This window comes from Jaculus jaculus, chromosome 4 (assembly GCF_020740685.1).
Source record: "Jaculus jaculus isolate mJacJac1 chromosome 4, mJacJac1.mat.Y.cur, whole genome shotgun sequence".
Taxonomy (NCBI): Eukaryota; Metazoa; Chordata; class Mammalia; order Rodentia; family Dipodidae; genus Jaculus; species Jaculus jaculus.
In genome coordinates, this window is record NC_059105.1 from 511643 (window position 1) to 538215 (window position 26573).

A 26573-nucleotide genomic window follows, 5' to 3' on the forward strand; every position below is an offset into this window, starting at 1 on the left:
CCGGTGTGTGTGTAATACTCACCATGTAGCTCCTCTAAGGTTGCTCTGGGAAATGGGCCTTGATGTCCAAGTTTGCAGCCAGACAACTGTATGTGGTGCTTCTGCCAGAACAGCTCAAGAACCCTCCACCTGTGTGTGGTCACTAATGTTCCTTGTGAGAGGGAAGCAGTTTCCAGAAGAGATTTTGGGGGCAGAGGGCATCTCTTGGGAGGGCTCAGTCAAAACTCACAGGGCAGCTGGGCGGGAAGCACAGGTAAGAAGATTGCCAAGAGTTTAAGGCCACCCTGAGACTTCATAGTGAATTCCAGATCAGCCTGGACTAGAGTGAAACTCTACTTTGAAAAACAACTCACTGGGCATATGAGTGCACACAGGGTCTCCTGGAAGCACGGGAGTTTTGTTGCCAGCACTTTGGGCTGCCTGGATTGCAGTGTTCAGGTCCTGCATCCATTTTTCCTTTTCAAGCCGAGTGCTGTAGAAGAGGAAAGTAAGGCTCAGCTCTTCTGCAGAGCAGCTTTTCCTGTATTCTTCTAATACATCTGTCTTTTCGGGTAGGGGTGGGGCAGATCTGATATGGGCACCTGTCCCATCCCCTGGATCTTCCTCCAGCCCTCTGGTGTGAGCTGGGAGGGAGCAGAGAGGCTGGGTAGGCCTTAGTCTTGGAACTGATAAGTTGGTTGCTGAAACACAAAATTGGCCTTGATTTATGATTGAGTTGGCATTTTCTTGTGGGAAGGGATTGGTCAGGACAGATTGTGCAGAGAGGGGCTGAACCAGAAAAACTCAGCGAGCTAGAGAGGGCAAAGCCACCCTTTGCTGCTATGCTGTTGCACCAAAGTGGCTTTTACCCTGATCATGGGCACTTTCCCTTGTCTGGAAGGGTGGAAGCTCTGATACCGAAACAAACTGCTATGGGTCCATACTTGGTCAAGAACCCCAGGTGGCCTTGGCAGCACCTTGGTTGGTCACCTGGGAAAAGCTCAAAGTCCAACAATCCTCTCCTGCTTGCAAGGGAGAGGGCATGCTTTGCACTGTAGAACTTGGGAGCACAGCTGAGTTCCATGAGGCTCCAGGGACCCTCAAAACTCAAAGGGGATTGAAGAGTTAGGACTGAAGTACTCCTGCACCAGGCAGGAAGAAGGAAACATGGAGGACCCTTACCTGGCTGCCACCACAATTGTTTTCTGAGCTGCATAAATGGTGAAACAGTGAGGAACAGACCATTCATTCTCACTTTCTTCTGCCTGTGGGTGAGAGAAGAGGTGACATCGTTTGGGCCAGGACTGTGCTAACTGATGTGAGACATGACACGAGGTGCCTGCTGGCTTGGAAGCATTATGCTCTCCAAGTCTACACAACTACAGGAAACACAGGAGGAACACTGGTATCCCTACACTATGAGAACTGCCACCCAGATGGCTGAGCTCTGGGCCAGAGACACCCAAGTACTCACCGGTGGGTCCAGCACTATTAGCTGAAAATCAAGCAAAGAAGAAAAATTTGAGCCGTTTTCATTACTAGAAGGAGTAGGACTATTCATGTTACCCTGGTAGTAAAGTCTGGCAATGTCAGATGCAAAGAAAAGCCATTGCAGACTCAGGTGTGACTTGTTGAAATGATTCCAAGATTAAAAAGAAAAATATTATTGAATCAAACCCAAAAGCATAGGCAGAGTTGGCCCAGTACCTAGCAAGAATGTGTTGACATTAGGCAGAATGTGTGCTACCAGAAGTCAGGAAAACGAATGATCATTTCTCCACATGCTAAGAATACCTTTGTTAAAATTTAGCATTTTTTTAAGTATTTACTTGAGAGAGAGAGTGAATGGGCATGTCAGAGCCTCCAGCTGCTGCAAACAAACTCCAGACACATGCACCACCTTGAGCATCTGGCTTATGTGGGTCCTGGCGAATCAAACCTGGGTCCTTTGGCTTTGCAAGCAAGTTCCTTAACCATTAAGCCATCTCTCCAGCCCCATATCTGTTATTTCTAATAGGAAGTACTTCTCAGAAAGAGAAACTGCCTTAATGTGATAAAACTCTCTTTTCAAGCCAAGAACCAACATCTTCTGAATAGTTGAGATGAGGACACATAATGTGGTCCCTAGGACCAGCTAGTTATAGACAACAGCTCTGTGTGGGGCACAAGGGACACCAATCACTGATCATCAGTCTGGACAAAAAAGATCTGAGATAGCCAGGTGTGGTAGGACATGCCTTTAGTCCCAGCATTAGCTGAGGTAAAGGATCACTGAGATTTGGAAACAGCCTGGGGCTACAAAGTGAGTTCCAGGTCAGCCTGGGCTAGAATGACACCCTGCCTAGAAAATAAATAAATAAATAAAGAAATAAAGAAATAAGATGTGAGTTGACACAGCAGTGGATGGCAGAATATATTTCGGATGTTAGGCTTACCCCAAGTTAATATGAAAATAATTTCATTTCAGTTGAAACGCCAACTGAAGGTTTCTGTCTAAATGACTCCAGATTTTACTTGAAAGAGTTAAATACATGATAACAACAAAGAACATTTTAAAAAGTAGGGCAAGTGTAGGGTGGGATATATCCCTTCACTATTTCAAGCACTGCTGCTGAGGTAAGAAGGAAGCAGAACATATTACCATTAGAAAAGTGAGCCAAAAATGGAAGTTTTCACCTGATACAGGAGTCTTTGAAATCTTGCCACACTAATAAAATCTAGCAAATTCTAGGCAGACTGTGAAAAATAAGAGTTTAAAAGAGATGTTAATATAACAGGTGTGGTGGCTTTAATCCCAGCATTTGGGAGGCAGAGGTAGGAGGATTGCTGTGTGTTCAAAGTCAGCCTGAGACTACCTACATAGTGAATTCCAGGATTCCAGGTCAGCCTGGGCTACAGTGAGACCCTACCTCCAAATTAAAAAGAAGAAGAAGAAGAGATGCTAATACAGTGTTGACATGGGGTAGAATGTCCAGCCCTCAAGGAAAAGGTGGGAGAAGCTGACCATGCCTAGTGTCTAAACTGATTCTTCAGCAAGTGCTAAGTTTTAACCCTACACATGCCAGAGGCCATTCCAGAATATAACAGACAACCCCAACAGAATGGAATTTTAACTTCTCCCAACCTGTATGAAAATGTAAAAAGGTAATTATTACCTTTGTGACCTAAGATGATTGGCTAGCCAGTTTTATTATAAAACATTTTCGCAGGCCGGACATGGTGGCACACGCCTAGCCAGTTTTATTATAAAACATTTTCGCAGGCCGGACATGGTGGCACACGCCTTTAATCCCAGCACTTGGGAGGCAGAGGTAGAAGGAATGCTGTGAGTTTGAGTTTACCCTGAGACTGCATAGTGAATTCCAGGTCAGCCTGGGCTAGAATGAAACCCTACCTCGGAAAACAAACAAACAACAAAAAAATTCACAAGTTTGTACAGAATAGTTCAGAGAACTGGCAGACACATATTTATGGAAAAGTAGCATACCAGGAATGGGGATCAGGTTAGCTTCTGTGACAGTGAATTTCTTGTTATCAACTTGAACTAAATCCACAGACATTCTTCTTGGCTGGGTCTCTGAGATTGCTTCCAGGAAGGATTGGCTGAAGGAGGAGGTCCTTCATAAAGCCTACTTTATGTAAGGAAGCCCTAAGAGTAAAGAGCCCCTTCCACCTGGCTGCCCTACATTCGAACATGCACCTATCCTATTGAGCTATCCTTTGTTGTCACTGGAAACAAGTTTACTCAGCCTTCCAGTGTGGACTGAAGACCACTGGCTCTCCAGGAATCCTTCAGTGCTGGATTAGGACTGCTAAGGCATCCAGCCATGTGGACTAAGCAGCTACCAGGTTCCTAGACTCCCAAGCCTGAAGACTGCTATTGTTGGACTGCTGTAAGCTAATCTAATAAATTCCCCTTTGAAATATAATTCATTCTGTTTTCTTCTGTTCCACTAGAAAACCCTGACTAATACAGCCTCTAAGGGATGAGGTTAAGTGACAGTGCCCTTCTCACCAGGGCAAAAGTGGCAGAGGGATGAGCATGCTATGCTATGGGCCAGGTACACATTCAGACTTCGCAGGTGGGTAGCTAACTGGTGATATGGCTGGATGGTGATGACCAGCAACACGCAAAGCAATGAGTACTCTGAATAGTGAGACCACTGTAAGGATGGGCTTACGGATGTTGAGAGACAGAGGCCCAACAGTGATTTACAATACTGAAAAATCATATTTGGCTTGATGCCCAGTGATAGGTAGGGCACGTTGGGACTTTCCCCTTGTCAACACTCATGCCTTCTGTACCAGAGAAGCCAGAGTGTTAAGAAGGTACTCATGATAAATTGGTGACAAAACAAAAAACAATACACTGTCTTTCACACATGAAGTGGGCCATTGCACTTAATGACCTCATAGCAATTGTCGTTACTCACACAGGACCTTCATAATATTGTACTTAATGACCTCATAGCAATTGTCATTTGCACAGGACCTTCATAATATTGGGCCCATCAACATTTCATCATGGATGGTAGGGGAAAAAAAAGAGATAAAAATAAACAAGGGACTAATTTAGAAAATGGGATTCCGTGGAAGGGGGCTGAGGGAAGAGAGACAAGGTAATGCAAGGGAATTATGGCCAAGACACATTAAGTACATGTATGGAAATTGTCAATAAAAAGTTTAATCCAAAAACAGTACCAATCACAAAGTAGCTCGTGGAAGATGACTGCACTGTGGTACAAGTCAGCACAGGTAAAATCTGAAGGGGTGCAATCACATGTGACACTTAACATTTTAAATTATTTCTTCTATGGTAAAATTGTATTTTAAAACTAAGTCATAAAACAATGGAGTTGAGCCAGGCATGGTGATACATGCCTTTAATCCCAGCACTCAGAAGGGCAAAGGTAGGAGGATCACCATGAGTTTGAGGTCAGCCCGGGACTACGGAATGAGATCCAAGTCAGCCTGGGCTTCCACAAGACTCTACCTCAAAATAAAATAAAAAATAAAATTAATAAAAAAAACAATGGAGTTGGCTTCCAATGTTCCAATAGCGGCAGGTAAAGCCATTCATACTGACACCTGCTGAATTTAGCAAAGTGGAATCACACACTACAAATAGCTGTTTGGGGGGTGAGCAGAGGCCTGCAGAAACAGATGGGGAGGAGCACTGTTGTGAACAATACCCCTAGGAGAAGTGTAGAGGGAAGATGACTGCTATAATAAAGTGTTCTGGACCAAAAGCACATTGTGGCACATAGTACTGCTCTTGCCTTCACTGTCTCTAGGGTGGATCTCAGGCCAGTTGCCAGGATTCACATGAAGGAAACAAGAGCCTCTAGATCTTCCTGAGTCTGACCTTAAAGAGAATTTTCATCAGTCATAGAGGGTGACCCCAAAGATAAGTTGATAAACTGGGTCACATTAAAATCCAGTAGCTAGCTGGGTGTGAGGGCATGCACCTTTAATCCCAGCATTTGGGGAGGCAGAGGTAGGAGGATCACTGTGAGTTCAAGGCCACCCTGAGACTACATAGTGAATTCCAGGTCAGCCTGTGCTGGAGTGAAATCCTACGTTAGGGGAAAAAAAAAAAAAATCCAGTGACTATTCCATCCCAGATGTGCGCCTCTGAGTGCATGTATAGTGTAAATAGAGGGCCCACAGCAGCCCCATTGATAGCTCAAACCCCTTGCTTGCAGTGCAGCACACTTGTGCCTGTTCAATAGACAGAATGCCATTTCTGGGAGAATGTCATAAACACAACATGGCATGTGAAAGAAATTGGCCACTAAGGCCCATTTCAAGCTGGGGGTGGGGTGGTTCATCCCATCAGGTGCTGACAATGACCATGGCCAGGGTCTAAAGGGTCCTGGGTTGATCTGGAAGGTTGCCCAGTGGCTGATGATGGCACACACTGAGGATCAGGAAGAGCAATGAGGAGTTGGGGAAGGACAAGAAAAGCCCAACAGGTTCATCACTGTGATTTGGACTTGCCATTGTGTGAGGGGGGTAGGGCACATGGCCAGTCCAGTACGCACACCAAAACCTCAAGCTTAATGCCACTCACCAGCATGCCACGGAGTGGAAGGAGACCACGGATCCGGAAGTGGCTGGCCCCTGTGACACCTTTGCTTGTGTACAGCAACATATCTGAGAACTAAGAGGCCTTAGATGAGTTGTTAAAACAAGGGACAAAGTTTCAATGTCTATGAGTTAGACTCTGGTAAACTCTAGGTAGCCATTATGTGGTTAACAGATCTATAAAACTTACTGGAGATTTTTAGCAAAAAAAAAAAAAAAAAAAAAAAAAAAAAAAGGACTTTTATTTCACTCTTTTTGACTAGAGGTAAGTAGTAGTTACATAAGGCAGCTGACAGAGGTTGGCCACCAGCCCAACTTGGGTAATGGCTGGAAGCACTGGCCAGTTCAACTCAGCTCCACCCCTGAATGGAAAGGGTTCTGGTGAGCTGGGGACACACTGGTCACACTGGTAGGGCCTCAACTGTAGTATTTCTGGACTGGCATTGAGACCCCTGACTGCCACTGAGCCATCAGAACATTCCTACAGCCCGAGGAACATGGGTTTCTCTGCCTGAGCTCTGCTCACTTCACAGATGCCAGGAACAAGCTGGCTGGAGTGAGCAAAGCCCCTGCCTCCTGATTCTCACTTTCAGAGAGCTCTCTGGCTCCTGTGTGATTAGGATTCTGCCACCTAGCCCAGGTCTTCAGGTGCTAAGGCACAAGGAAAGGCCGACAGGGACAGCTTCCTTGACAGAAATACACCCACTCATTCCTCTGCCCAGTGTGATGCCTGTGAGAGATGCAGGTGGGGTGGGGAACCTACCAGAAAGAACATCCTCTGCTGCAGGCCTCTCTTGGTGAGCTTGTGAAGGCAGCCCTCACGGATGAACTCCTGAAAGAGTCAAGGCTTCTGTGAGTACAAGGGCAGTGCAATTGACACATGCTGGCTGGACCAAATGTCAAGAGAGCCTCTAGTCTTTCCTTTTTGTTTTTTGAGGGGTTGTATATGTAGTATATGTGGTGTGTGTGTGCATATGGTTGAAGGCACATGTGTGTACAGATGCATGTGCCCCATGCACATGTTTGAGGAAGGCAGAAAACCTTGGATGTCCTCCTCTATGGCTCTTCTGCTTTATTTCCCCAAAACAGAATTTCTCATTGAACATGGAGCTCCCTATTTTTTGGATAGACTGGCCTGGGAGCCCCAGCCCTGTCTCTGCTTCCCTCAGTGCTAAGGTTACAGTGATGTGTGAACATACCCAGCAGAACATGGGTACCTAGGCTTCATAGGCAAGTGCCTCTACCTAAGTTTATGGGGGACACCTGAATCAAACCAACACATTCCATCCCTGGCCCCCATAAACTGATCAACATACACCATACATGATATAAAATGAAGTGCATTCAGTCCAACTTTAAAAGTCCCCATAGTTTTTACCAATGCCAATGATGTTCATATATCCTCATAGTGCAAGATCTTTTAACTGAGCCATAATACCAAAAAAAAAAAAAAAAATCCCCCTCCAAAAATCCCATAATGGCACAGAATAAACACTCACACTGCAAAATGAGGCATTGGGCATAGCAAGGAAATATTCAAGCAATACATGATTTAAAACAACCAGGGCAAACATCAACCTCTGTAGCTCCAAGTCCAACAACTCTAGCCAGTGACAAATCTCCCAGTCCAATAATTCTAACCAGCAACAAGTCTCTGGCATTCCAATTCTTCCCCTCCAGTTAGGCTACTCACAGTCCTGGAAAACTTCATCAGGGCCAGCAGCTTTCCTTAGCAGCCATCTTATGGTCCCAGCGGCCCCACTGGGTCTCCCCTGTAATCCACAGTTCATCCTCATGGCCCCATGGGGTCTCTATGCAGGCAACCAGCAAACCTGCTTCACACTGCCCATGGCCATTTCCAAAACACAAGACCGTGTTGCAAACTCAATGACCCTCTCTTTCCTGCATTTCTTATACTCCACAATACCAAGTAGGGTGCCAATTTGTTAATTCATGGGGGAATAAAGCAGACATTGAAGAATAGGACACTCCTTGAGTACTCAGGTCCCTTCAAAAGAGTCTACTTTCTTCCTGTTGTCCCAGTGCAGGCCACCTGGCCCAATCTCAAAGGTTATAATCTCTCAGTTGCACCTGAATGGGCAGCAATTCACTCAAAGATTTTTCTTTCTGTGCCATATCCCTCTGCTCATAACAGTTCATTTCTACGCAGAGAAAACCTGCACAACTTCTCAGGATCCAGGCATAACAGCAAGCTTTTCAAACAAACTTCTAGCCCAGTCCAGGCAAAGCTCTTTCTCACCCTCATAAGCCAAACCTCAAAGACCATAGTTTTTACTGCATTCAGGTCTTGTAACTCTGACCAGAATAGTCCATCAAGCTGTACTTACAGCACTGTAAGGCATCTTTTACGCCAAAGTTTCAAATCCTTCCACATTCCTCCTGAAAATCAGCTCCAAAAGGCCAAAGCCACACAGTCAGGTGCCTAGCAGCAATCTTATTCCTAAATACCTCTTTACTGTTGCAGTCAGGTTCACATTGCTGGTAGAAATCACCCAACCAAGAGCAGATTGTGGGAAAAAGAATTTTATTTTGGCTTACAGGCTCGAGGGGAAGCTCCACAATGGCAGAGGAAAATGATGGCATGAGCAGAGGGTGGACATCACCCCCTGGCCACATAAGGTTGACAATAGCAACAGGAGAATGTGCTGAACACTGACTTGGGAAAGTTGGCTATAACACCCATAAGCCTGCCCCCAACAATACACTCCCTCTAGGAGGCATTAATTCCCAAAATTTCCATCAGCTGGGAACCTAGCTTTCAGAACACTTAAGTTTATGGGGGACATCTGAATCATCCCAGTAGGAATGGATAGGTTCAGTTTCTAAGCTTAGTCATTCCAGACATTATGTCAATAGGACAAAAAGCAGCCAAGAGACACATAGACCCTTGGAATAAAACTGAGAATACAGAGATAAATGACAACTTCTGGTCCCCTATTTTTTTTTTTATTATCATTTGTTTATTCCTTATAAGGGCTACAAGACAACTCAATGAGTATGTTTGGAAATTCTGATATACATATGAAAGGGAATGAAGTTGACCCCTACCTCATACCATATATAAAAACTCAAAATAGGGGCTGGAGAGATTGGTCAGTGGTTAAGGTGCTTGACTGTAAAGCCTAATGACCTATGTTCAACTCTCTAGATCCCACGTAAATCAGACACAAAAAGGTGAGGCAAGAGCAAAAGTCATACATTCCCACTAGGTGGCACAAGCATCTGGAGTTCAAGAATTGCAGTGGCCGAGGCTCTGGTGAGCCAATTCTCCCCCCCCCCTCTCTCTCAAAATAAAATTTAAAAAATTTTAAAAACCTCAAAATAGGTTAAAGGGCTAGAGATGTAGCCCATTTGGCAGAGTGCTTCCCTAGCATGAACGAAGCCCTGGGTTCCATCCCCATGACTAAAAAAATATAAATATGGTGGTGTGCACCTGTAACCCAGCACTCTAGAGGTGGAGGCAGATGATAGCAAGTTCAAGGTCAGCTTGGGTTACATGAGATCCCATCTGCAAAATGATCATATATCTAAATGAAAGAGCACACATGTACAACTTTTAGAAGAAAAACATATGGGTGCATCTTTGCACCTTGGATTAGGCAATGGGTTCTTGGATATGGCATCTAAGGCACAAATAACAAATAATAACTTTTATTTAATATAGTACTGGAAGTCTTAGTCATAGCAATAAGGCAAGAGATGCACATAAAAGGGATACAAATTGGAAAGGAAGAGATCAAGTTATCATTACTTGCAGATGACCTGATTCTATACATAAAGAACCCTAAAGACTCTACCAGCAAACTGTTAGAGCTGATAGACACATATAGCCATGTAGCAGGATACAAAATAAATACACAGAAATCAGAAATGACTATATGCTAACAACAAACACACAGAGGAGAAAATCAGAGAATCATTCACATTAACAATTGCATCAAAAAATAAAATACCTTGAAATAAATCTAACCAAGGAAGTGAAAGACCTCTACAATGAAAACTTTAAAAAACTCAAGTGAGAAATTGCAGAAGACCCTAGGAAATGGAAAAACATCCTTGTTCCTGGATCAGAAGAATCAATATTGTAAAAATGGCAATCTTACCAAAAGCAATCTACACATTTCATGAAATCCCTATCAAAATTCCAAAGGCTTTCTTCATGGAAATAGAAAAAAAAATCCAAAAATTCATTTGGAATCACAAAAAAACCTCGAATATCTAAAATAATACTGAGCAACAAAAATAAGGCTGGTGGTATCACCATATCTGATTTTAACCTATACTACAGAGCCACTGTAACAAAAACAGCATGGTACTGGCACAAAAGCAGACATGTAGATCAGTGGAACAGAATAGAGGACCCAGATGTAAGTCCAGGTAGCTATAGCCAACTGATATTTGATAAAAATGCCAAAAATACTAATTGGAGAAAAGACAACCTCTTTAGCAAATGGTGCTGGGAAAACTGGATATGTTATCTGTAGAAGGATGATAATAGATTCTTCTCTTTCTCCATGCACAAGAATTAAGTCCAAATGGATTCAAGACCTTACTATCAGACCTGGAACTCTGAAGCTGCTAGAGGAAAAAGTAGGGGAAACCCTTCAACACATTGGTCTTGGCAAAGACTTTCTGAATATAACCCCAATTGCTGAGGCAATAAAACCACAGATTAACCTCTGGGACCTCATGAAATTACAAAGATTTTATATGGCAAAGGACACTGTCAATAAAACAAAGAGGCAACCTACAGAATGGGAAAAATCTTTGCCAGCTATACATCTGATAGAGGATTCATATCTAGGATATACAAAGAACTCAAAAAATTTAAAACATAAGAAATCAAACAAGCCAATTAAAAATGGGCTATGGAACTAGAGAGTTCTCAAAAGAAGAAATGAAGGTGGCATATAAGCATCTAAAAAATGTTCTACATCCCTAGTCATCACGGAAATTCAGATTAAAACTACGTTGAGATTCCATCTCACTCCTGTCAGATTGGCTACTATCATGAAAGCAAATGATCATAAATGCTGGTGGTGTTGTGGAAAAAGAGGAACCCTTCTACACTGTTGGTGGGAATGCAATCTGGTCCAGCCATTGTGGAAATCAGTGTGGAGGTTCCTAAGACAGATAAAAATAGATCTACCATATGACCCAGCTATAGCACTCCTAGGCATATATCCTAAGGACTCATCTCATTACCTTAGAAATACTTGCTCAACCATGTTTATTGCCACTCAATTCCCAATAGCTGGGAAATGGAACCAGCCTAGATGTCCCTCAACTGAGGAGTGGATAATGAAGATATGGCACATTTATACAATGGAGTTCTACTCGGTGGTCAAGAAAAATGAAGTTATGAAATTTGCAGAAAAATGGATGGATCTGGAAAGTATTATACTAAGTGAGGTAAACCAGGCCCAGAAAGCCAAGCACCACATGTTCTCTCTCATATGTGGATCCTAGCTACAGATGATTGGACTTCTGTGTGAGGAGGAAGAAAACTCAGTAGCAAAGGCTAGTAAACTAGAAAAGAGATACAAAGGGAAGAGAAAGGAAGGGAGGGGGTACTTAATAGGATGGTTTTATATATATGTAGAAAAATAGGTTAATGGGGGTGAAAAGGCCCAAAGTGAGGTCAGGGGAAGAGATTGAATAAAGGAAAGGTGGAGGGAGGGCTAATCAAAACCTAAGAGTATATAAATAAATCATATGGAATCCTACTCTTTTGGACAATGGAATACTCAGGAGCCATAGATTGTTGGTAGAAAATTTTCAGTACCAGGGATGGGATACCTTCCAGTGAGTTGTTTTCCAGGAAGGTCCCTGATGCCCCCCAAACATCATAGGCCATTGCCGAGGCCCTTGGTTTCCCACCAGGAATAGACGGTAAGACCCTATTGCTGAAGACTCCATATTCTTGGGCTGCAAGGCCACTGAGAAATCCTGCTGGAACTGAGCTGATAACCTCCTCCATGTAGACCAGGTGACAGAAAGCTAGAAGAAGCCATTCTGCATGTAGTTCAATGGGAGAGAGAGAAATCACCAGCAAAGATACTCAACAGTGGACACTGCAAGCCTTGTATTTTGCCAGCCAGGCCAAATGAGCCAAGGGGTGCAATAATGACATGTCTGTCATGATGGAAACCAACTGCTCTCTAACTGGACTGGAGGCCTGCTCCATGGGAGGGAATACATCCCCCATACTGAAAACTTAAAACACGGGTAGTCATGAGCCCTTGGGGTGTAACGTCTGCTGCTGTCTGGCTAAATGTATATACTATGCTTATCAAACTGCCCCATAAGCACTTCTCTTAATGTTCATACCCTTATATTAATGCTACTCTCACTTTTGGTAGAGAATCTTCTCTTTTCAGATGGCAGTGAACTTGGGACCACTCAGAAGGTATCATGGTGCTGGAAAGAAGTGACTGGATTGCTCAGTACTGTAATATCTCTATCACACCTTACAAGGCTCAGCATCTAATGCAGAAGAGGTGGCAGAAAGAATGTAAGAGCTAAAGGAAGGGTATGACTCCTTACAACATGCTCCCTCCAGACACAAAATGGCCTGGATATCCATGACATCACAGTGCCTGACTATACCTACACAAGACCATCATAAGAGGAGGAAAAGATCATGACACCGAAATAAAAGAGAGACTGATTGAGATGGGGAGGGGATATGATGGAGAATGGAATGTCCAAGGGGAAAGTTGGGGGGAGGAAGAGTATTACCATGGGATATTTTTTATAATCATGGAAGTTGTTAATAAAAATTTGAAAAAAAAAAGGTAGAACAGAACCCAAAACTCAGGATTCATAAATTTTGGAGGACTCCTGAACTCTCAAATCCTGCATTAATATGACCGAGGTAAAGAAATGTGTCTGTGTCTGACTTTTCACGTGGTGCAGGGGATTGAACTCAGGCCTTCTCAGGCCCTCGTGCTTGTGCAGCAAGTGCAATGTCCCAAGGCCCTCCCCAGATTTTTGAGACAGGGTCTCCCTAGGTAATCTAGGCTGAGTTATGATCCTTCTGTTTCAGACTCCCACATGCTACGTTTATATAGTCTGAATACATGGCAAGCAAGAATCTGAACAGACAACTTGTCCAAAGAAGGCATATAAATAGCCAATAAGCACATGAAATGATGATTGACTTCATTAGCTATCATGTAAACAAAACATAACCAGCATTAGACATGAATTCATGTTTGCTAGGTTGTACAGGAAAGAAGTAGGACTGTCCTGTACTTGGTGGCAATACAAAACGGTGCAGTTGCTTTGGAAAAGTTTTGTAGTTCTTAAAAATGTTAAACATAGGGCTAGAGAGATGGCTTAGCGGTTAAGCACTTGCCTGTGAAGCCTAAGGACCCTGGTTCGAGGCTCAGTTCCCCAGGTCCCACGTTAGCCAGATGCACAAGGGGGCGCACGCATCTGGAGTTCGTTTGCAGAGGCTGGAAGCCCTGGCGCGCCCATTCTCTCTCTCTCCCTCTGTCTTTCTCTCTGTGTCTATCACTCTCAAATAAATAAATAAAAATTAAAAAAAAAAATTTTTAAATGTTAAACATAGGCAGGTGTGGTAGCTCATGCCTATAATTGTAGCACCTGGGAGGCTGAAGTAGGAGGAGTGCCAAGAGTTTGAGGCTAGCCTGGGTTATAGTGAAACTCTGCCTCAAAAAAAAATGTTACATGTAGACTTACCATATGACCCCGATATCTACTCAGAGTTATGTCCCAAGCTTTTTTTGTTATTGTTGTTACTGTTTCTTCTAAAAAATATTTTATTTATTTGAGAGAGAGAGAGGCAGACAGAAAGAGAGAATATGTGCACCAGGGCCTGTAGCCACTGCATATGAACTCCAAACATATGTGCCACCTTGTACATTTGGTATGAAGTGAGTACTAGGGAATCAAACTCGGGTCCCTAGGCTTTGCAGGCAAGTGCCTCAACCACTGAGCCACCTCTCTAGCCCTTTTGTTGTTGTTGTTTTTAATTTAGAGAGAGAGAGAAAGAGAGAGATAGAAAATTAGCACGCCAGGGCCTCAGCCACTACAATCAAACTCCAGATGCTTGCACCACCTAGTGGGCATGTACAACCTTGCACTTGCCTCACCTTTGCACATCTGGCTAACATGGGGATCTGGAAAGTAGAACATGGGTCCTTAGGCTTTGAAGGTAAGCATCTTAATTGCTAAGCCATTTCTCCAGGCCCCCCCCTTTTTAAAAATACTTTATCTTTTTATTTGAGAGAAAGAGAGAGAGAGACAGGGAGAGAATGGTACACCAGGGCCTCCAGCCGCTGCAAATGAACTCCAGACACATGTACTATCTTGTGCATCTGGCTTATATGGGTCCTGGAGAATGGAACCTTGGTCCTTTGGCTTTACAGGCAAGTACCTTTACTGCTAAGCCATCTCTCCAGCCCCCTGTTGCTGTTTTTGCTGAACTTCCTATGTAGCTGGGTTAACCTGAAGCCCTTACACTCCTGCCTCTGCCTCCCAAGTGTGAGGATCACAGGCATGTGCCACCATATCCAATTTGTCCAAAGTTTTGAAAACATTCATGCAGAAACAACTGCATGAGGGCTGGGGAAATGGCTTACTGGGTAAGCATGACATAAGCATGAGACCTCAAGACCCACATAAACATCTTGGTATAGCCATGTATGCCTGTAACCCCAGTCCTGTGGGGATCAGAGACCAGAGAATCCCTGGGGCTCATAGCTGGACATGGTAGTACATGACTTTAATTCTAGCCCTAGGGAGGCTGAGGTAAGAGGATCGCTTGAGTTTAAGGACAGCCTGGACCACACAGTGAATTCCAAGTCAGCCTGGTCTAGAGTGAACCTCCACCTCAAAATACAAACAAACAAACAAACAAAAAATCAGCTCTGTGTTCACAGTTCAGAGAGAGACTCTGTCTCAAAGAAATACCCAGATGAGTGGTAATGAAAGGACAAACTGACATTTTCAGGCTGGAGAGATGGCTTAGCAGTTGAACGCTTGCCTATGAAGCTTAAGGACACCAATTCAAGGCTCAATTCCCCAGTACCCATGTAAACCAGATGTACAAGGTGGTGCATGCAATCTGGAGTTCATCTGCAGTGGCTGGAGGCCCTGGTGTGCCCATTATCTCTCTCTATCTGCCTCTTTCTCAAATAAATAAATAAAAAGAAAAATAAATATTAAAAAAACTGACATTCTCCTCTGGCCTCTGTGTGCCTGTGAGCACATCTACACATAATACACAATCATACACCACACATACCAAGAAAAAGAAGTTTAAAAACTTGTACATGTAGGCTGGAAAGATGGATCAGTACTTGCCTAAAGGTACTTGCCTGCAAAGCCTGCTGGCTCAGATTCAGTTTCCCAACCATCTACATGTGAACTAAAGTTCCCAGAAAAGCGCTACATCTGCTGTACCTACTTTTGCCAAAGCTGAATGGACTGATAAAACTCTTGTGATCACAGAGAAAGAGAATGTTGCAAGTCAGAACCAAATTACTTTGGACTATCTTGAGGCCCCCATTAGCCATTTATTAGCCACCTCTCTGTTTGACTTAACATCTTGGTGACTAGTTGATCAGGTGTAATCCTTTGTTTTGGGGATGTAAGAACAGACCCCAGCTTCCACCAACCCAAGGACTAAGAATGTCATCAGATAGCATCTGAAGCCTATGGTGGAGATTTCCCCACTTTGCTATAATCTGCCTACCTGATGGTCGGCCAATGTATTTAAAAAGTGCCTTGATTTACAACTGTCTTTTGTTCTGTAACTATAAAAGCTTCATGAAATTTTTAACATGTTGGGACATGGAATTGGAGTAACCTAAATGTGTTCCCAGGCCATGGTCACTCATAGCTGGTTTCATAATAAACTATCCCTTATCCCCATTGAACTGAAAGCAATGTCTTTTGTGTCAACACACACAAAATCAACACACAGGCATTCATTTGCAGTGGCAAGAAGCCCCGGTGTGCGTGCACACATGTGCATGCACACACACACAAATTAAATAAATAAAAAGCTTGCACATTACTTAGGCTGGAGAGATGGGTCAGTGGTTATGTACACTTTCTGAGCAAGCATAAGGGAGCCTGAGACCCTGCAAGCTTGTATCTCCAGAACCCAGGTAAAGAGCTGGGCATGGCCATACATGTCTGTAACCCTATTATTGTGGAGAATAGAGACCAGAGAATCACTAGGGCTTGCAAATGGCAAGCTTTGGAACTAGTAAGAGACTCCAACACAAGGAAAAACAGGCAGAAGAGTGATGGAGGACACCTGATGTTCTTTGGCTGCTGCAGGCAAGTACATGGGGCACTGCATCAGCACATAACTGTGCACATACCACATACACCCCAACTATACCACACATACTACAAACACATACAGAATATACAGGGATGTTTTTAGCAGCATCAGCCATAACCAGAAAGTAGAAACAATACAAGTGCTCATCCACAAGTGAATGAATAAACCTGAGGAAAACATATGGAGTACTGTTGTATGGCATTTTTCCTCTGGACATAACATGAAGCCATTTTGAGGCAAAAAATACTTTAGCCAGGTAGCCACAGCAACTTTGGAGCAGAAGCACATTGTGACACAATGTCTATAGTTATGGTAATGGAGCTATTGACAACTCCCTGGTATATGGAGGAAGCGGGTCACAAAACCTTCACCTGAAGTTAGTGTCCTGTATCTGCCCTGCCCATAAGTGCAAGTGATCCTGGGAAAAAGCTAGATTGTATAGGAAGTAAACAGCTAACTGGAAGTGGGACTCCTTGACACAGCTTCCAGGAGGAGGAAGGATTTTGTGGTGATGCAGCTTTCTTTGCAGCACCCTGCTGTGTAAGTAACCCCTCACCCATGCTTTATAAGTAACACTGATAAGCTCATTTGTTCACCAAAACTTGTTTTGGTACAATTACCTTTTGGTCTTTCTGTGCCCCATATAGGGGAGAAAACTTGTGTTTGTGTCTTCCCAGGGAAAAATTTCCCACCACACTTGGCATCCAATGTGGGGCACAGCAGAACCAAAGATGAGTCTAGGAGGAGTGACTGCATGGTCCTAGCTATGGGCACCAAGGCATACAAGTTATGCTGAGGGTAGAGCCACAAAAAGGAATGATAATACTGATACATGCTATAGCAGGGATGAACCTGGAAACATGCTGAGTGAAAGAAGAACCAGACATAGAAGGCCACATAACATGATTGTGTTTTAATGAAATATCTAGTACATTTTCTTTCTATTTTTAAAAAAATATTTTGTGTTCATTTTTGTTTATTTATTTGAGAGTGACAGATAGAGAGGGAGAGAGAGAAACAGATAGAGAGAGAATGGGTGCGCCAGGGCTTCCAGCCACTGCAAACGAACTCCAGACATGTGCGCCCCCTTGTGCATCTGGCTAACATGGGTCCTGGGGAATCGAGCCTCGAACCAGGGTCCTTAGGTTTCACAGGCAAGTGCTTAACTGCTAAGCCATCTCTCCAGCCCACCTAGTACATTTTCATTCCCACCAAAGTATATACAAGCAATTGCTTAGAGACAGAAAGTAGAAAGTGGTTGCCAGGAGCTGGGGGAATGGAGAGTATGGACTCAGCAATTACCTTGATTGCTCAGTCACAAACCTGTTTCCCCTGCAATCTTCTATGTGAATGTGAGGAATGAACTTAATCTCCTTGAGATCAGCTTGGGATAAAACCAGGTACAGCCCAGCTGGGTTGAAGTTACTTTTGTCCTGGTTATTATACGAACTCTTTTTCTGACCCAGTCTCAGGGACCCACTGGCCCTGTTGCCCAGGACTGTGCTTCTGCCAGTGAGTCTCTAACCAGGTATGCTTTTTCAGTCCTGCCTCTAGCTGCATCTTTCCCTCTTTTTTCTTTCTGCAAACATAATCTCACTCTGTAGCCCAGGTTCACCTGAAAGTCACTTATATAGTCCAGGCTAGCCTTGAACTGGTAGCCATCCTCCCTAGTGCTGGGATTACAGGCATTTTAAGGGTTAATAAATCTGGGGTCCCAGCAGTCATTAGAGTCACAGAAATTACTGGGACATGCTGGCCCTGGAACAGGTTTTAGCACAGAGGAAATTCTTTTGCATTGTAAATAACTTCCCAAACCACAGCCTGATAAAGTCACCTAGGGGTTGGGGTGGGGGGTATCCAACTTGGAAAAACAAATCAACAAAGGAAATGCCCTGTTACATCCCTTTCTCCCTTCCTTCCCCCATTATCTGACCTGTTTGTCCCTTCCTTTAAATATCCAGTTCCTATGCTTCTAGGTGTGGCAGCCTCAAACCTGAGGAATGGGGCCATCCGTCCCTGTTCACTTGCTCTCCAACAAAGAACAGCCTGCTGTTGAGGTCCTATATTCTCTGTCTTTATTTCCATGTCACTCTAGTTGGCTATAATCCAACAGGCACAAGCCCACAATTCCTTGATATTGTATATGCACTTTTCTTTCATTTCCCTAGCATCTTGTAGGTCAGCTCTTCCACACTGGATTTTACCAGAATAGGGAGTGACTATCAATGGATATTGGGGTTTCATTATAAGGTGATCACAAGGCTCTGAATTAGTGGTGCTGGTTTTACAGATTTATGAGTACAGTAAAAACAATGGCTCACATACTCAAATGCGGGGGAGGAGGGGGAGGTGGATTTGCTATACTACAGGAATAGAATTCAATCAAAGACAAGAACCAGCTCAAAACATTCCCCAAAGCACACCCACTCACCCTGCCAGGAGCAGTGAGGTTTTCTATGCCAATGAGGTCTCGCTGTAGCTCTGTCAGCTTCTGCAGGTTCTGTAGCCGGATGAGGCTGTGCTGGAGCTTAGTGGTCACTTCTGTGATGGCCTTCAGGGCATCTGCACAGAGAGGATCTTACCTTAGACAAGACATCTACCCTCCACCATCCTTCTTGTGTATGAGCCAACATAGCATATGGTGGTTTTAACTGTAGCTCAGGCTGACCTGGAATTAGTCGCTGGCTGGCCTCAAACTCTATGATCCTCCTACCTCAGTCTCCTGAATGCTGGGATTAAAAGCATGTGCCACCATTCCAAGCTCAAGGTACTTTCTACCCAGACTCCTTGCAGGGCTGCATCATACCACCACAGTGCATGCTCAATACGCATTAGGCTCCCAGATATCCCAGCAGGTTTGGCTTTCCCTAACTCAAGTTCTGGATGAGCCAATGGTCTGGTTTTGTGGAGAAAGAACAGGTTTTGTAAATGTCACAAAGAAGGATTTGTTCTTTAAGGAGGTCAGCTCACTGTGCTTTAAAATATAAATGTTTTGTACTTTAAAATTTTATTGGGCTTGAGAGATGACTTTACAGTTAAGGTACTTGCCTGCAAAGCCAAAAGACCCAAGTTTGATTTTCCAGAGCCCACCTAAAGCCAGATCACAAAGTGGCACATGCATCCATCTGAAGTCCATTTACAGTGACTAGACCCATGGTGTGCCTATCCTATCTGTCTCTTTTCTATCTCTCTCTGCTTGCAAGTAAATAAATAAAAATAAATTTTAAAAACATAAAATTTAATTTATTTATTGAGGGAGAAGGGAGAAGGAAAGGGGGGAGAAGGACAGAAGAGTATGGCTGTACCAGGGATTCCTGTTACTGCAAAAGAACTCTAGGTGCATGCATCACTTTGTGCATCTGGCTTTACGTGGGTACTGGGGAATCAAACCCAGGCCAGCAGGTTTTGCAAGCAAGCATCTTTAATTGCTGAGCTACCTCCTCAGCCTGCTTTGTACTTTTTGTTTTGTTTTGTTTTGTTTTGAGATAGGGTCTTTCTCTAGCCCAGGCTAACCTGAGTGCTGGCATTAAAGGCATGTGCCACCATACCCAGCTTTTATTTTATTTCATTTTTTTGGTTTTTGGAGGCAGAATCTCCTTCTAGCCCAGGCTGACCTGGAATTCACTATGTAGTCTCAGGCTGGCCTCAAACTCACAGCGATCCTTCTACCCAGGCCTCCCAAGTGCTGGGATTAAAGGTATGCACTACTATGCTAGGCCCTTGGGACTTTTCAAGTTGGGTAACATGAAGCAGTCATTATCTGTACAGCAGAAAGGATATATTAAGTTACTTGTCAAAATCCTCAGGGGCTCAAGTCTAAAGGGAATGGCTCTTTGAAGCTGTTGCAGACAGTGGTTGATATTAATCCTTGGTTTCCTAACAAGGACACAGTGGATCTGGCATTGTGAGACCAGACAGGACAAAATATGAGACAGGTTCATGAGAGAGGTACCTCAGTGTCATCCCTCTCTGTCAGTTCTGCTCTCCCACACAGGTCCTCCTTGGCGAACAACCTTCTTTTCGTCCCATTAAACAGTTGCTATTAGTCACACACCTTGCGGCTGACCATAGCCTTTCTTCATGGTGGGTAACATTTCCAGGGATGGAAAGATGGCTTAGCAGTTAAGGTGCTTGCCTTCTAATCCAAAGGACTCAGGTTCGATTCCCTAGTACCCATGTAAGCCAGATGCACAAGGTGGTACATGTGTCTGGAGTGTGTTTGCAGTGGCTGAAGGCCCTGGTGCACTCATTCTCTCTCTTCCCCCTCTCTCCCTCACTCCCTCTCTCTCTCTCTCAAGTAAAGTAAATTTTTTAAAAAAATTTTAAAAAGACATTTCCATCAGCTAGGACTTCTCTCTGTCTACTATTTAGGTCTCAAAAACAAACAGGGATAATTATCTACTGTAAATCTACATAAGTAACCTCACTAGTGATCTTTTGTGTTACTGAATCTTACACCTCAGAGAGGATATAAAGTTTCAACTTAATTTTATTTTCTGGAGGCACACCTAGAATTTATGTCATGTGTGTCCATGATCTTTTCATATATTAGTTTTTGTAAAAAAAAAAAAAAAGGAAAAGAAAAAGAAAAAGAAGAAAAGAAACACAATGGCAACATAAAATTCCAAATATAGGGGATGGAGAGATGGCCCCATGGTTAAGGCACTTTCTTACAAAGCCTAACAACTGGGGTTTAGTTCTCTAGTACCCACATAAAGCCAGATGTACAAATGGCACATGCATCTGGAGTTTGTTTGCAGTGGCTAGAGGCCTTGGCAAGCCTATTCTATCTCTTCTCTCTGCTTGGAAATAAATTTTAAAATTTAAAAATTCCTACCATAGGGCTGAAGAGATGGCTTAGCAGCTAAGATGCTTGCCTGAAAGCCAAAGGACCCAGGTTCGAGTCCTCAGGACCCACATAAACCAGATGCACAAGGTGGCACATGTGTCTGGAGTTCATTTGCAGTGGCTGAAGGCCCTGGTACACCTGTTCTCTCTCTCCCTCTCTCCCTCTCTCTGCCTCTTTCTCTCTCTCAAATAAATTTTTTTAAAAATTCCAACCATATATAACTTGTGGCCACTTCAATTTTTCATTATTCTTATTTTGGGGGGGTAGTTTCAAGGTAGAGTCTTGCTCTAGCTCAAGCTAGCCAGGAATTAGTCTTAGGCTGGCCTCGAACTTACAGCTATCCTACCTTAGCCTCCAGAGTGCTGAGATTAAAGGTATGCACTACCACATCTAGCGATTTTTTTAAAAACTTTTTTTATGTTTATTTTTATTTATTTATTTGAGAGTGGCAGGCAGAGAGACAGAAGGAGAGAGAGAGAAAGAGAGAGAGAGAGAAGAATGAGAGAGAAAGAGAGAGGAGAGAGAGAGAAGAGAGAGAAAGAGAGAGGAGAGAAAGAATAAGCACATCAGGGCCTCTAGCCACTGCAAATGAACTCCAGATGCATGCACCACCTTGTGCATCTGGCTTACGTGGGTACTGGGGAATCAAGTCTCAAACCAGGGTCCTTAGGCTTCACAGACAAGCGTTTAACCACTAAACCATCTCTCCAGCCTGCAATTTTTGTTTTTAATATATTTTTTTGGTATACTAACCTAAAGTGTGAATGTGTGTGAAGGTGGTAAGTACATATTCATAAACTTAAATACTTTTGACTTCTTAAAATCCATAAAAATGTTATTTTTATGTTTATTCAATGTTTTGTAAAACATTTAATGCTACTTGTCTAGATGATATAATTTTCATTTGAATCTTAGAAGTTTCATCAGGTTATAAAAGTTAACATTGGAGCAGGGCGTGGTGGTGCACGCCTTTAATACCAGCACTCGGGAGGCAGAGGTAAGAGGATTGCCATGAGTTTGAGGCCACCCTGAGACTCCATAGTGAATTCCAGGACAGCCTGGGCTACAGTGAGACCCTACCTTGAAAAAACAAAAAAACAAAAAAAAAAAAAAAAAAAAGTTAACATTGGATGCATAGATTTTGAAGATTATTTCCTTCCAAAATAGATTCTGTTTTGTTTTCTGTACTTGTAGGTAATACAAATAAGACATTAAAGTACCTTTACATAGTACATACTAAAAGGCCCTTTGATTAGACTGATTACAATGGATTTTTTTTTCCGGATTGATATACAACTACCAAATGTTTTCATTTTATGTGTTCACTGGGGATCTTTTTTTTTTTTTTCTAATTTTGTTCATTATTTATTTATTTATTTGAGAGCTACAGACACAGAGAGAAAGACACATAGAGGGAGAGAGAGAGAATGGGCGCGCCAGGGCTTCCAGCCACTGCAAACGAACTCCAGACACGTGCGCCCCCTTGTGCATCTGGCTAATGTGGGCCCTGGGGAACCGAGCCTCGAACCGGAGTCCTTAGGCTTCACAGGCAAGCGCTTAACCGCTAAGCCATCTCTCCAGTCCTCATTGGGGATCTTTTTTTTTTTTTTAATTTTTATTAATATTTGCCATGATTATAAAATATATCCCATGGTAATTCCCTCCCTCCCCACCCCCACACTTTCCCGTTTGAAATTCCATTCTCAATCATATTACCTCCCCATTACAAACATTGTAATTACATATATACAATATCAACCTATTAAGTATCCTCCTCCCTTCCTTTCTCCACCCTTTATGTCTCCTTTTCAACTTAATGGCCTCTGCTATGGGGATCTTTTTTTAAAAAAAAATATTTTATTTATTTATTTGCAAGCAGAGAGAATGAGAGAGGGAATAGACATGACATGGCTACTGCAAACAAACTGCAGATGCATGTACCACTTTGTGCATATGGATTTATGTTGATACTGGGAATTCAAACCTGGGTCTCCAGGCTTTACAAGCAAGCACCTTTAACCACTGAGCCATTTCTCCAGACCCTTGTTTGGGATCTTTAGTGTTAAACTTCATGGAAACACTGGCATTCAGAATCTGGGTAGGACTATTTGTGTGTACAAAAAGATAACTACGTTAAGTCAAACTAGTATCTTAATTTTTTAGAACAATTTTCACTTCAAATTATGACACTGAGATATAAAAATTATGGCCTGTTTATCTATTATCTCCTTCAAAACAGTTTTTTTTTTTGTACCCAAGCTACAGATTTGGCTCCACTTAAAAAACTGATCATCTGCCAAGTGTGTTTATATATGCCTTTAATCTATTACATGATCTAATTAGTCAAACTGTGCTTGCATTATAACAATATTGAAGAACGATGTCTTGGTATCAGGACTTCACTAACAATTTAGCTTAATCCATCCCTGTGATTTTCAGGCATTTGGCATCATTCCACTTTGGAATGGCTATTGAATTAATTATCTGTACTTTGTTTGCTCTTTGTATAGTTGGAGGAATCAGCCTAAAAATATTTGACAGTGACAATATGTCTGGTTCATCAGATGGCTTTTTTTTTTTTTTTTTTTTGGTTTTTCGAGGTAGGGTCTCACTCTGGTCCAGGCTGACCTGGAATTAACTCTGTCATCTCAGGGTGGCCTTGAACTCATGGTGATCCTCCTACCTCTGCCTCCCGAGTGCTGGGATCATCAGATGGCTTTTGACAGAAAAAGAAAAAGAAAAAGAAAAGGGAGATATGGATATTATGCTCCTCTACAACAGGTCAGTCTTTGCACAGGCTAAGCCTGGGAACATGGAAAACTATGTGCCTTGGGTATAGAGCTTCTAGGAAACAAGGAATTCAAGAATTTCTCCAAAGATCACCTGATATGATAAGCATGACTCAGCAAATGTGATCTATCTTATGCCAAGAATAATAAACATTTTTCAGTTTGGCCTAGACTCCCTATAGATTTTACTGCTTTAAACTTTCAATAAAAGCTGCAAGTAGTCAGGACAGGGCTTCCTTCAAACTCTGCCTTGTCTGCATAAGGTCCATGGCTGCCGACCTAGCTCCCTCGTGCTCTACCCTGGAAGGGAGTTCCTTGAGTCCAAGGACCACTCCAGCTAGCTGCTCCTCACAGGCTACTGGAAGCTTTCAGAGGCAAAAGCTGGTAAAAAGGAAGTAAACAAAGATGAGCATCCTTGACAATTAGTCAAAGTATTCTTTCATAAATGACATATGTACCATATTGAAAACCTTAGGAAAAACAGTGATTCCACCATTGTCTTAACATGTGCCCTGGTAGCTGCAGTCTATAGATTTCTGAGCTTCCATGCTGCCTTGGATCTGACCAGTTCTGATCACAGTGGCACTTGGCCTTTCAGGCATGGAGCCAGTATATCCCACACTTCCCAGTAAGACAGTCTAGCCTTCCGGTTTACAAAAGTCACTCCTACTTTATAGCCATCCAGCCTTCAAAGCATAACAGTGCAGTGCCCATACTCACCATTACAGTCAGCATAGTCATGATGCCTAGGTGAGTAGTGATCACAAAGCCGGCTCAAAAGTAGGCGGTAGTGTACCAACCGCTGGATGGGCTTCAGGAGAAACGTGTTGAGAGGCAGGTAGCAGACCTTCTGGAGCTCAAATTCTTTGTATACCATTTCTAGCTTTTTGCAGTGTTTGGTGGCCTTTTCCAGTTCTGTTAGGACTTCATCATGTCTTTGGAAATAGCTGACAAACTCCTTGAGGCAAAATAGAATTTTAGGGTGAGGAGACATGGTGGTAATGGGGTATCAGTGGGAAAGCAGCCTGTTTGCCTAGGCAGAACAGGAATGGTGTATACAAACCAGAGCTTTTCCAGTCTCCATGTAATTCCATCTTTCCCTATCTTGGACTCCATCCTGATATGTACCTCATTCTAGAAGTCACAGCTTCTTCACAGCTGGTTACTACATTCACTGAATCCCCAACTCATGGTAAATGGCTATGGGCATTGACATGTCTTTAGGGATAAAGAATGAATGAAGGGTAGGTGAGTTGTAGCTCATCTCGTGGAGCACAGTGAAGAAGCCCTGAGCAGGGATCAAACAAACCCCACCTGAGCTATGTCCAGGCTCAGTGTCCAACCCAGAGTCACTGGAGAGTGGAGCAAAGTGGTCCTGCTGACTCAGTTATTGGAGAGAGGGAGCAACCCTGTCTAACATGTCAAAGCACATACATGTATGCATTTTTGAGAGTTACACAGACTTAAGACATGTGCCTACCTTCTTGGTTGTTATATTAATAATGAGCTAAGCAGATGTGTATGTATTTCAATTGCATTATTTATTATTATTTTAAAAATATTTTTTTATTTGCCAGCCCGGGGGGATAAGAACAAATGCTACGGGCAAATGGACCTCAGATGTATGTAGCCCTTTGTGCATCTGGCTTTATATGGGTACTAGGGAACTGAATCATTGAACCAGAGATGGTAGACTTTGTAAGCAAATAACTTTAACCACTAAGAAATCTTTCCAGCCCTTTATTTCAATTTTAAATTACTCCAAGTGCTTCTAGGCTAAGCAGGATTTTCTAATTAACAACATAGCTTCATAATAGAAAAAAGGAGCCGAGAGCTAGGCATGGTGGCATACGCCTTTAATCCCAGCACTTGGAGGCAGAGGTAGGAGGATCACCATGAATTTGAGGCCATCCTGAGACTACATAGTGAATTCCAGGTCAGCCTGAGCTACAGTGAGACCCTACCTACCCTCCACTCCCCAAAAAAGGAGCAGAATAGGAAAGGGAGACGTGAGTAAGATGAAACTCCTGCCTCAGTGCACTGAATTGTATGGAAAGTGGGGTGGGAAGAGAGCAGCTATTGGGAGAGTAGTCATAACAGCAAGTGGCTTGCAGGTGGTGTTATAGAAGTGGAATTCCCCTAAGAACTGAGTCAACTTAGTGCAGAGTGAAGGGTTGGGAGGGGCTGTTCTATGGATGTCTGAGTGAGAGCAAGACCTACACTGTGGGTGTGAAAACTGGCAATTCTAATGAAGGGACATTTTACATGTTCTTTTTTAGTTTTTGAGAAGATTTTTAAATTTTTTTTTATCTTTTCACAATTTTTTATTAACATTTTCCATGATTATAAAAAAATATCCCATGGTAATACCCTCCACCTGCACTTTCCCCTTTGAAATTCCAATCTCCATCATATTACCTCCCCATATCAATCATTCTACTTACATATATACAATACCAACCTATTAAGTACCCTTCTCCCTTCCTTTCTCTTCCCTTTATGTCTCCTTTTTAACTTACTGGCC

The 26573-nt window shown here is 43.0% G+C and overlaps 1 protein-coding gene across 3 annotated transcripts in view; it reads right to left on the reverse strand.

The window, feature by feature from the left end:
• Farp2 (FERM, ARH/RhoGEF and pleckstrin domain protein 2) overlaps positions 1-26573 on the reverse strand; it is a 194924-nt gene that overhangs the window by 2893 nt on the left and 165458 nt on the right. For all 3 annotated transcript variants that reach the window (XM_045147476.1, XM_004667766.2, XM_045147475.1), the window contains 6 exons: positions 24770-25007; positions 18843-18973; positions 6830-6898; positions 6053-6142; positions 1162-1244; positions 354-472 (listed from right to left, as the gene is read on the reverse strand). In XM_045147476.1, coding sequence (XP_045003411.1) covers positions 354-472; positions 1162-1244; positions 6053-6142; positions 6830-6898; positions 18843-18973; positions 24770-25007 — 730 coding nt within the window. The remainder of the gene's footprint in view (positions 1-353; positions 473-1161; positions 1245-6052; positions 6143-6829; positions 6899-18842; positions 18974-24769; positions 25008-26573) is intronic.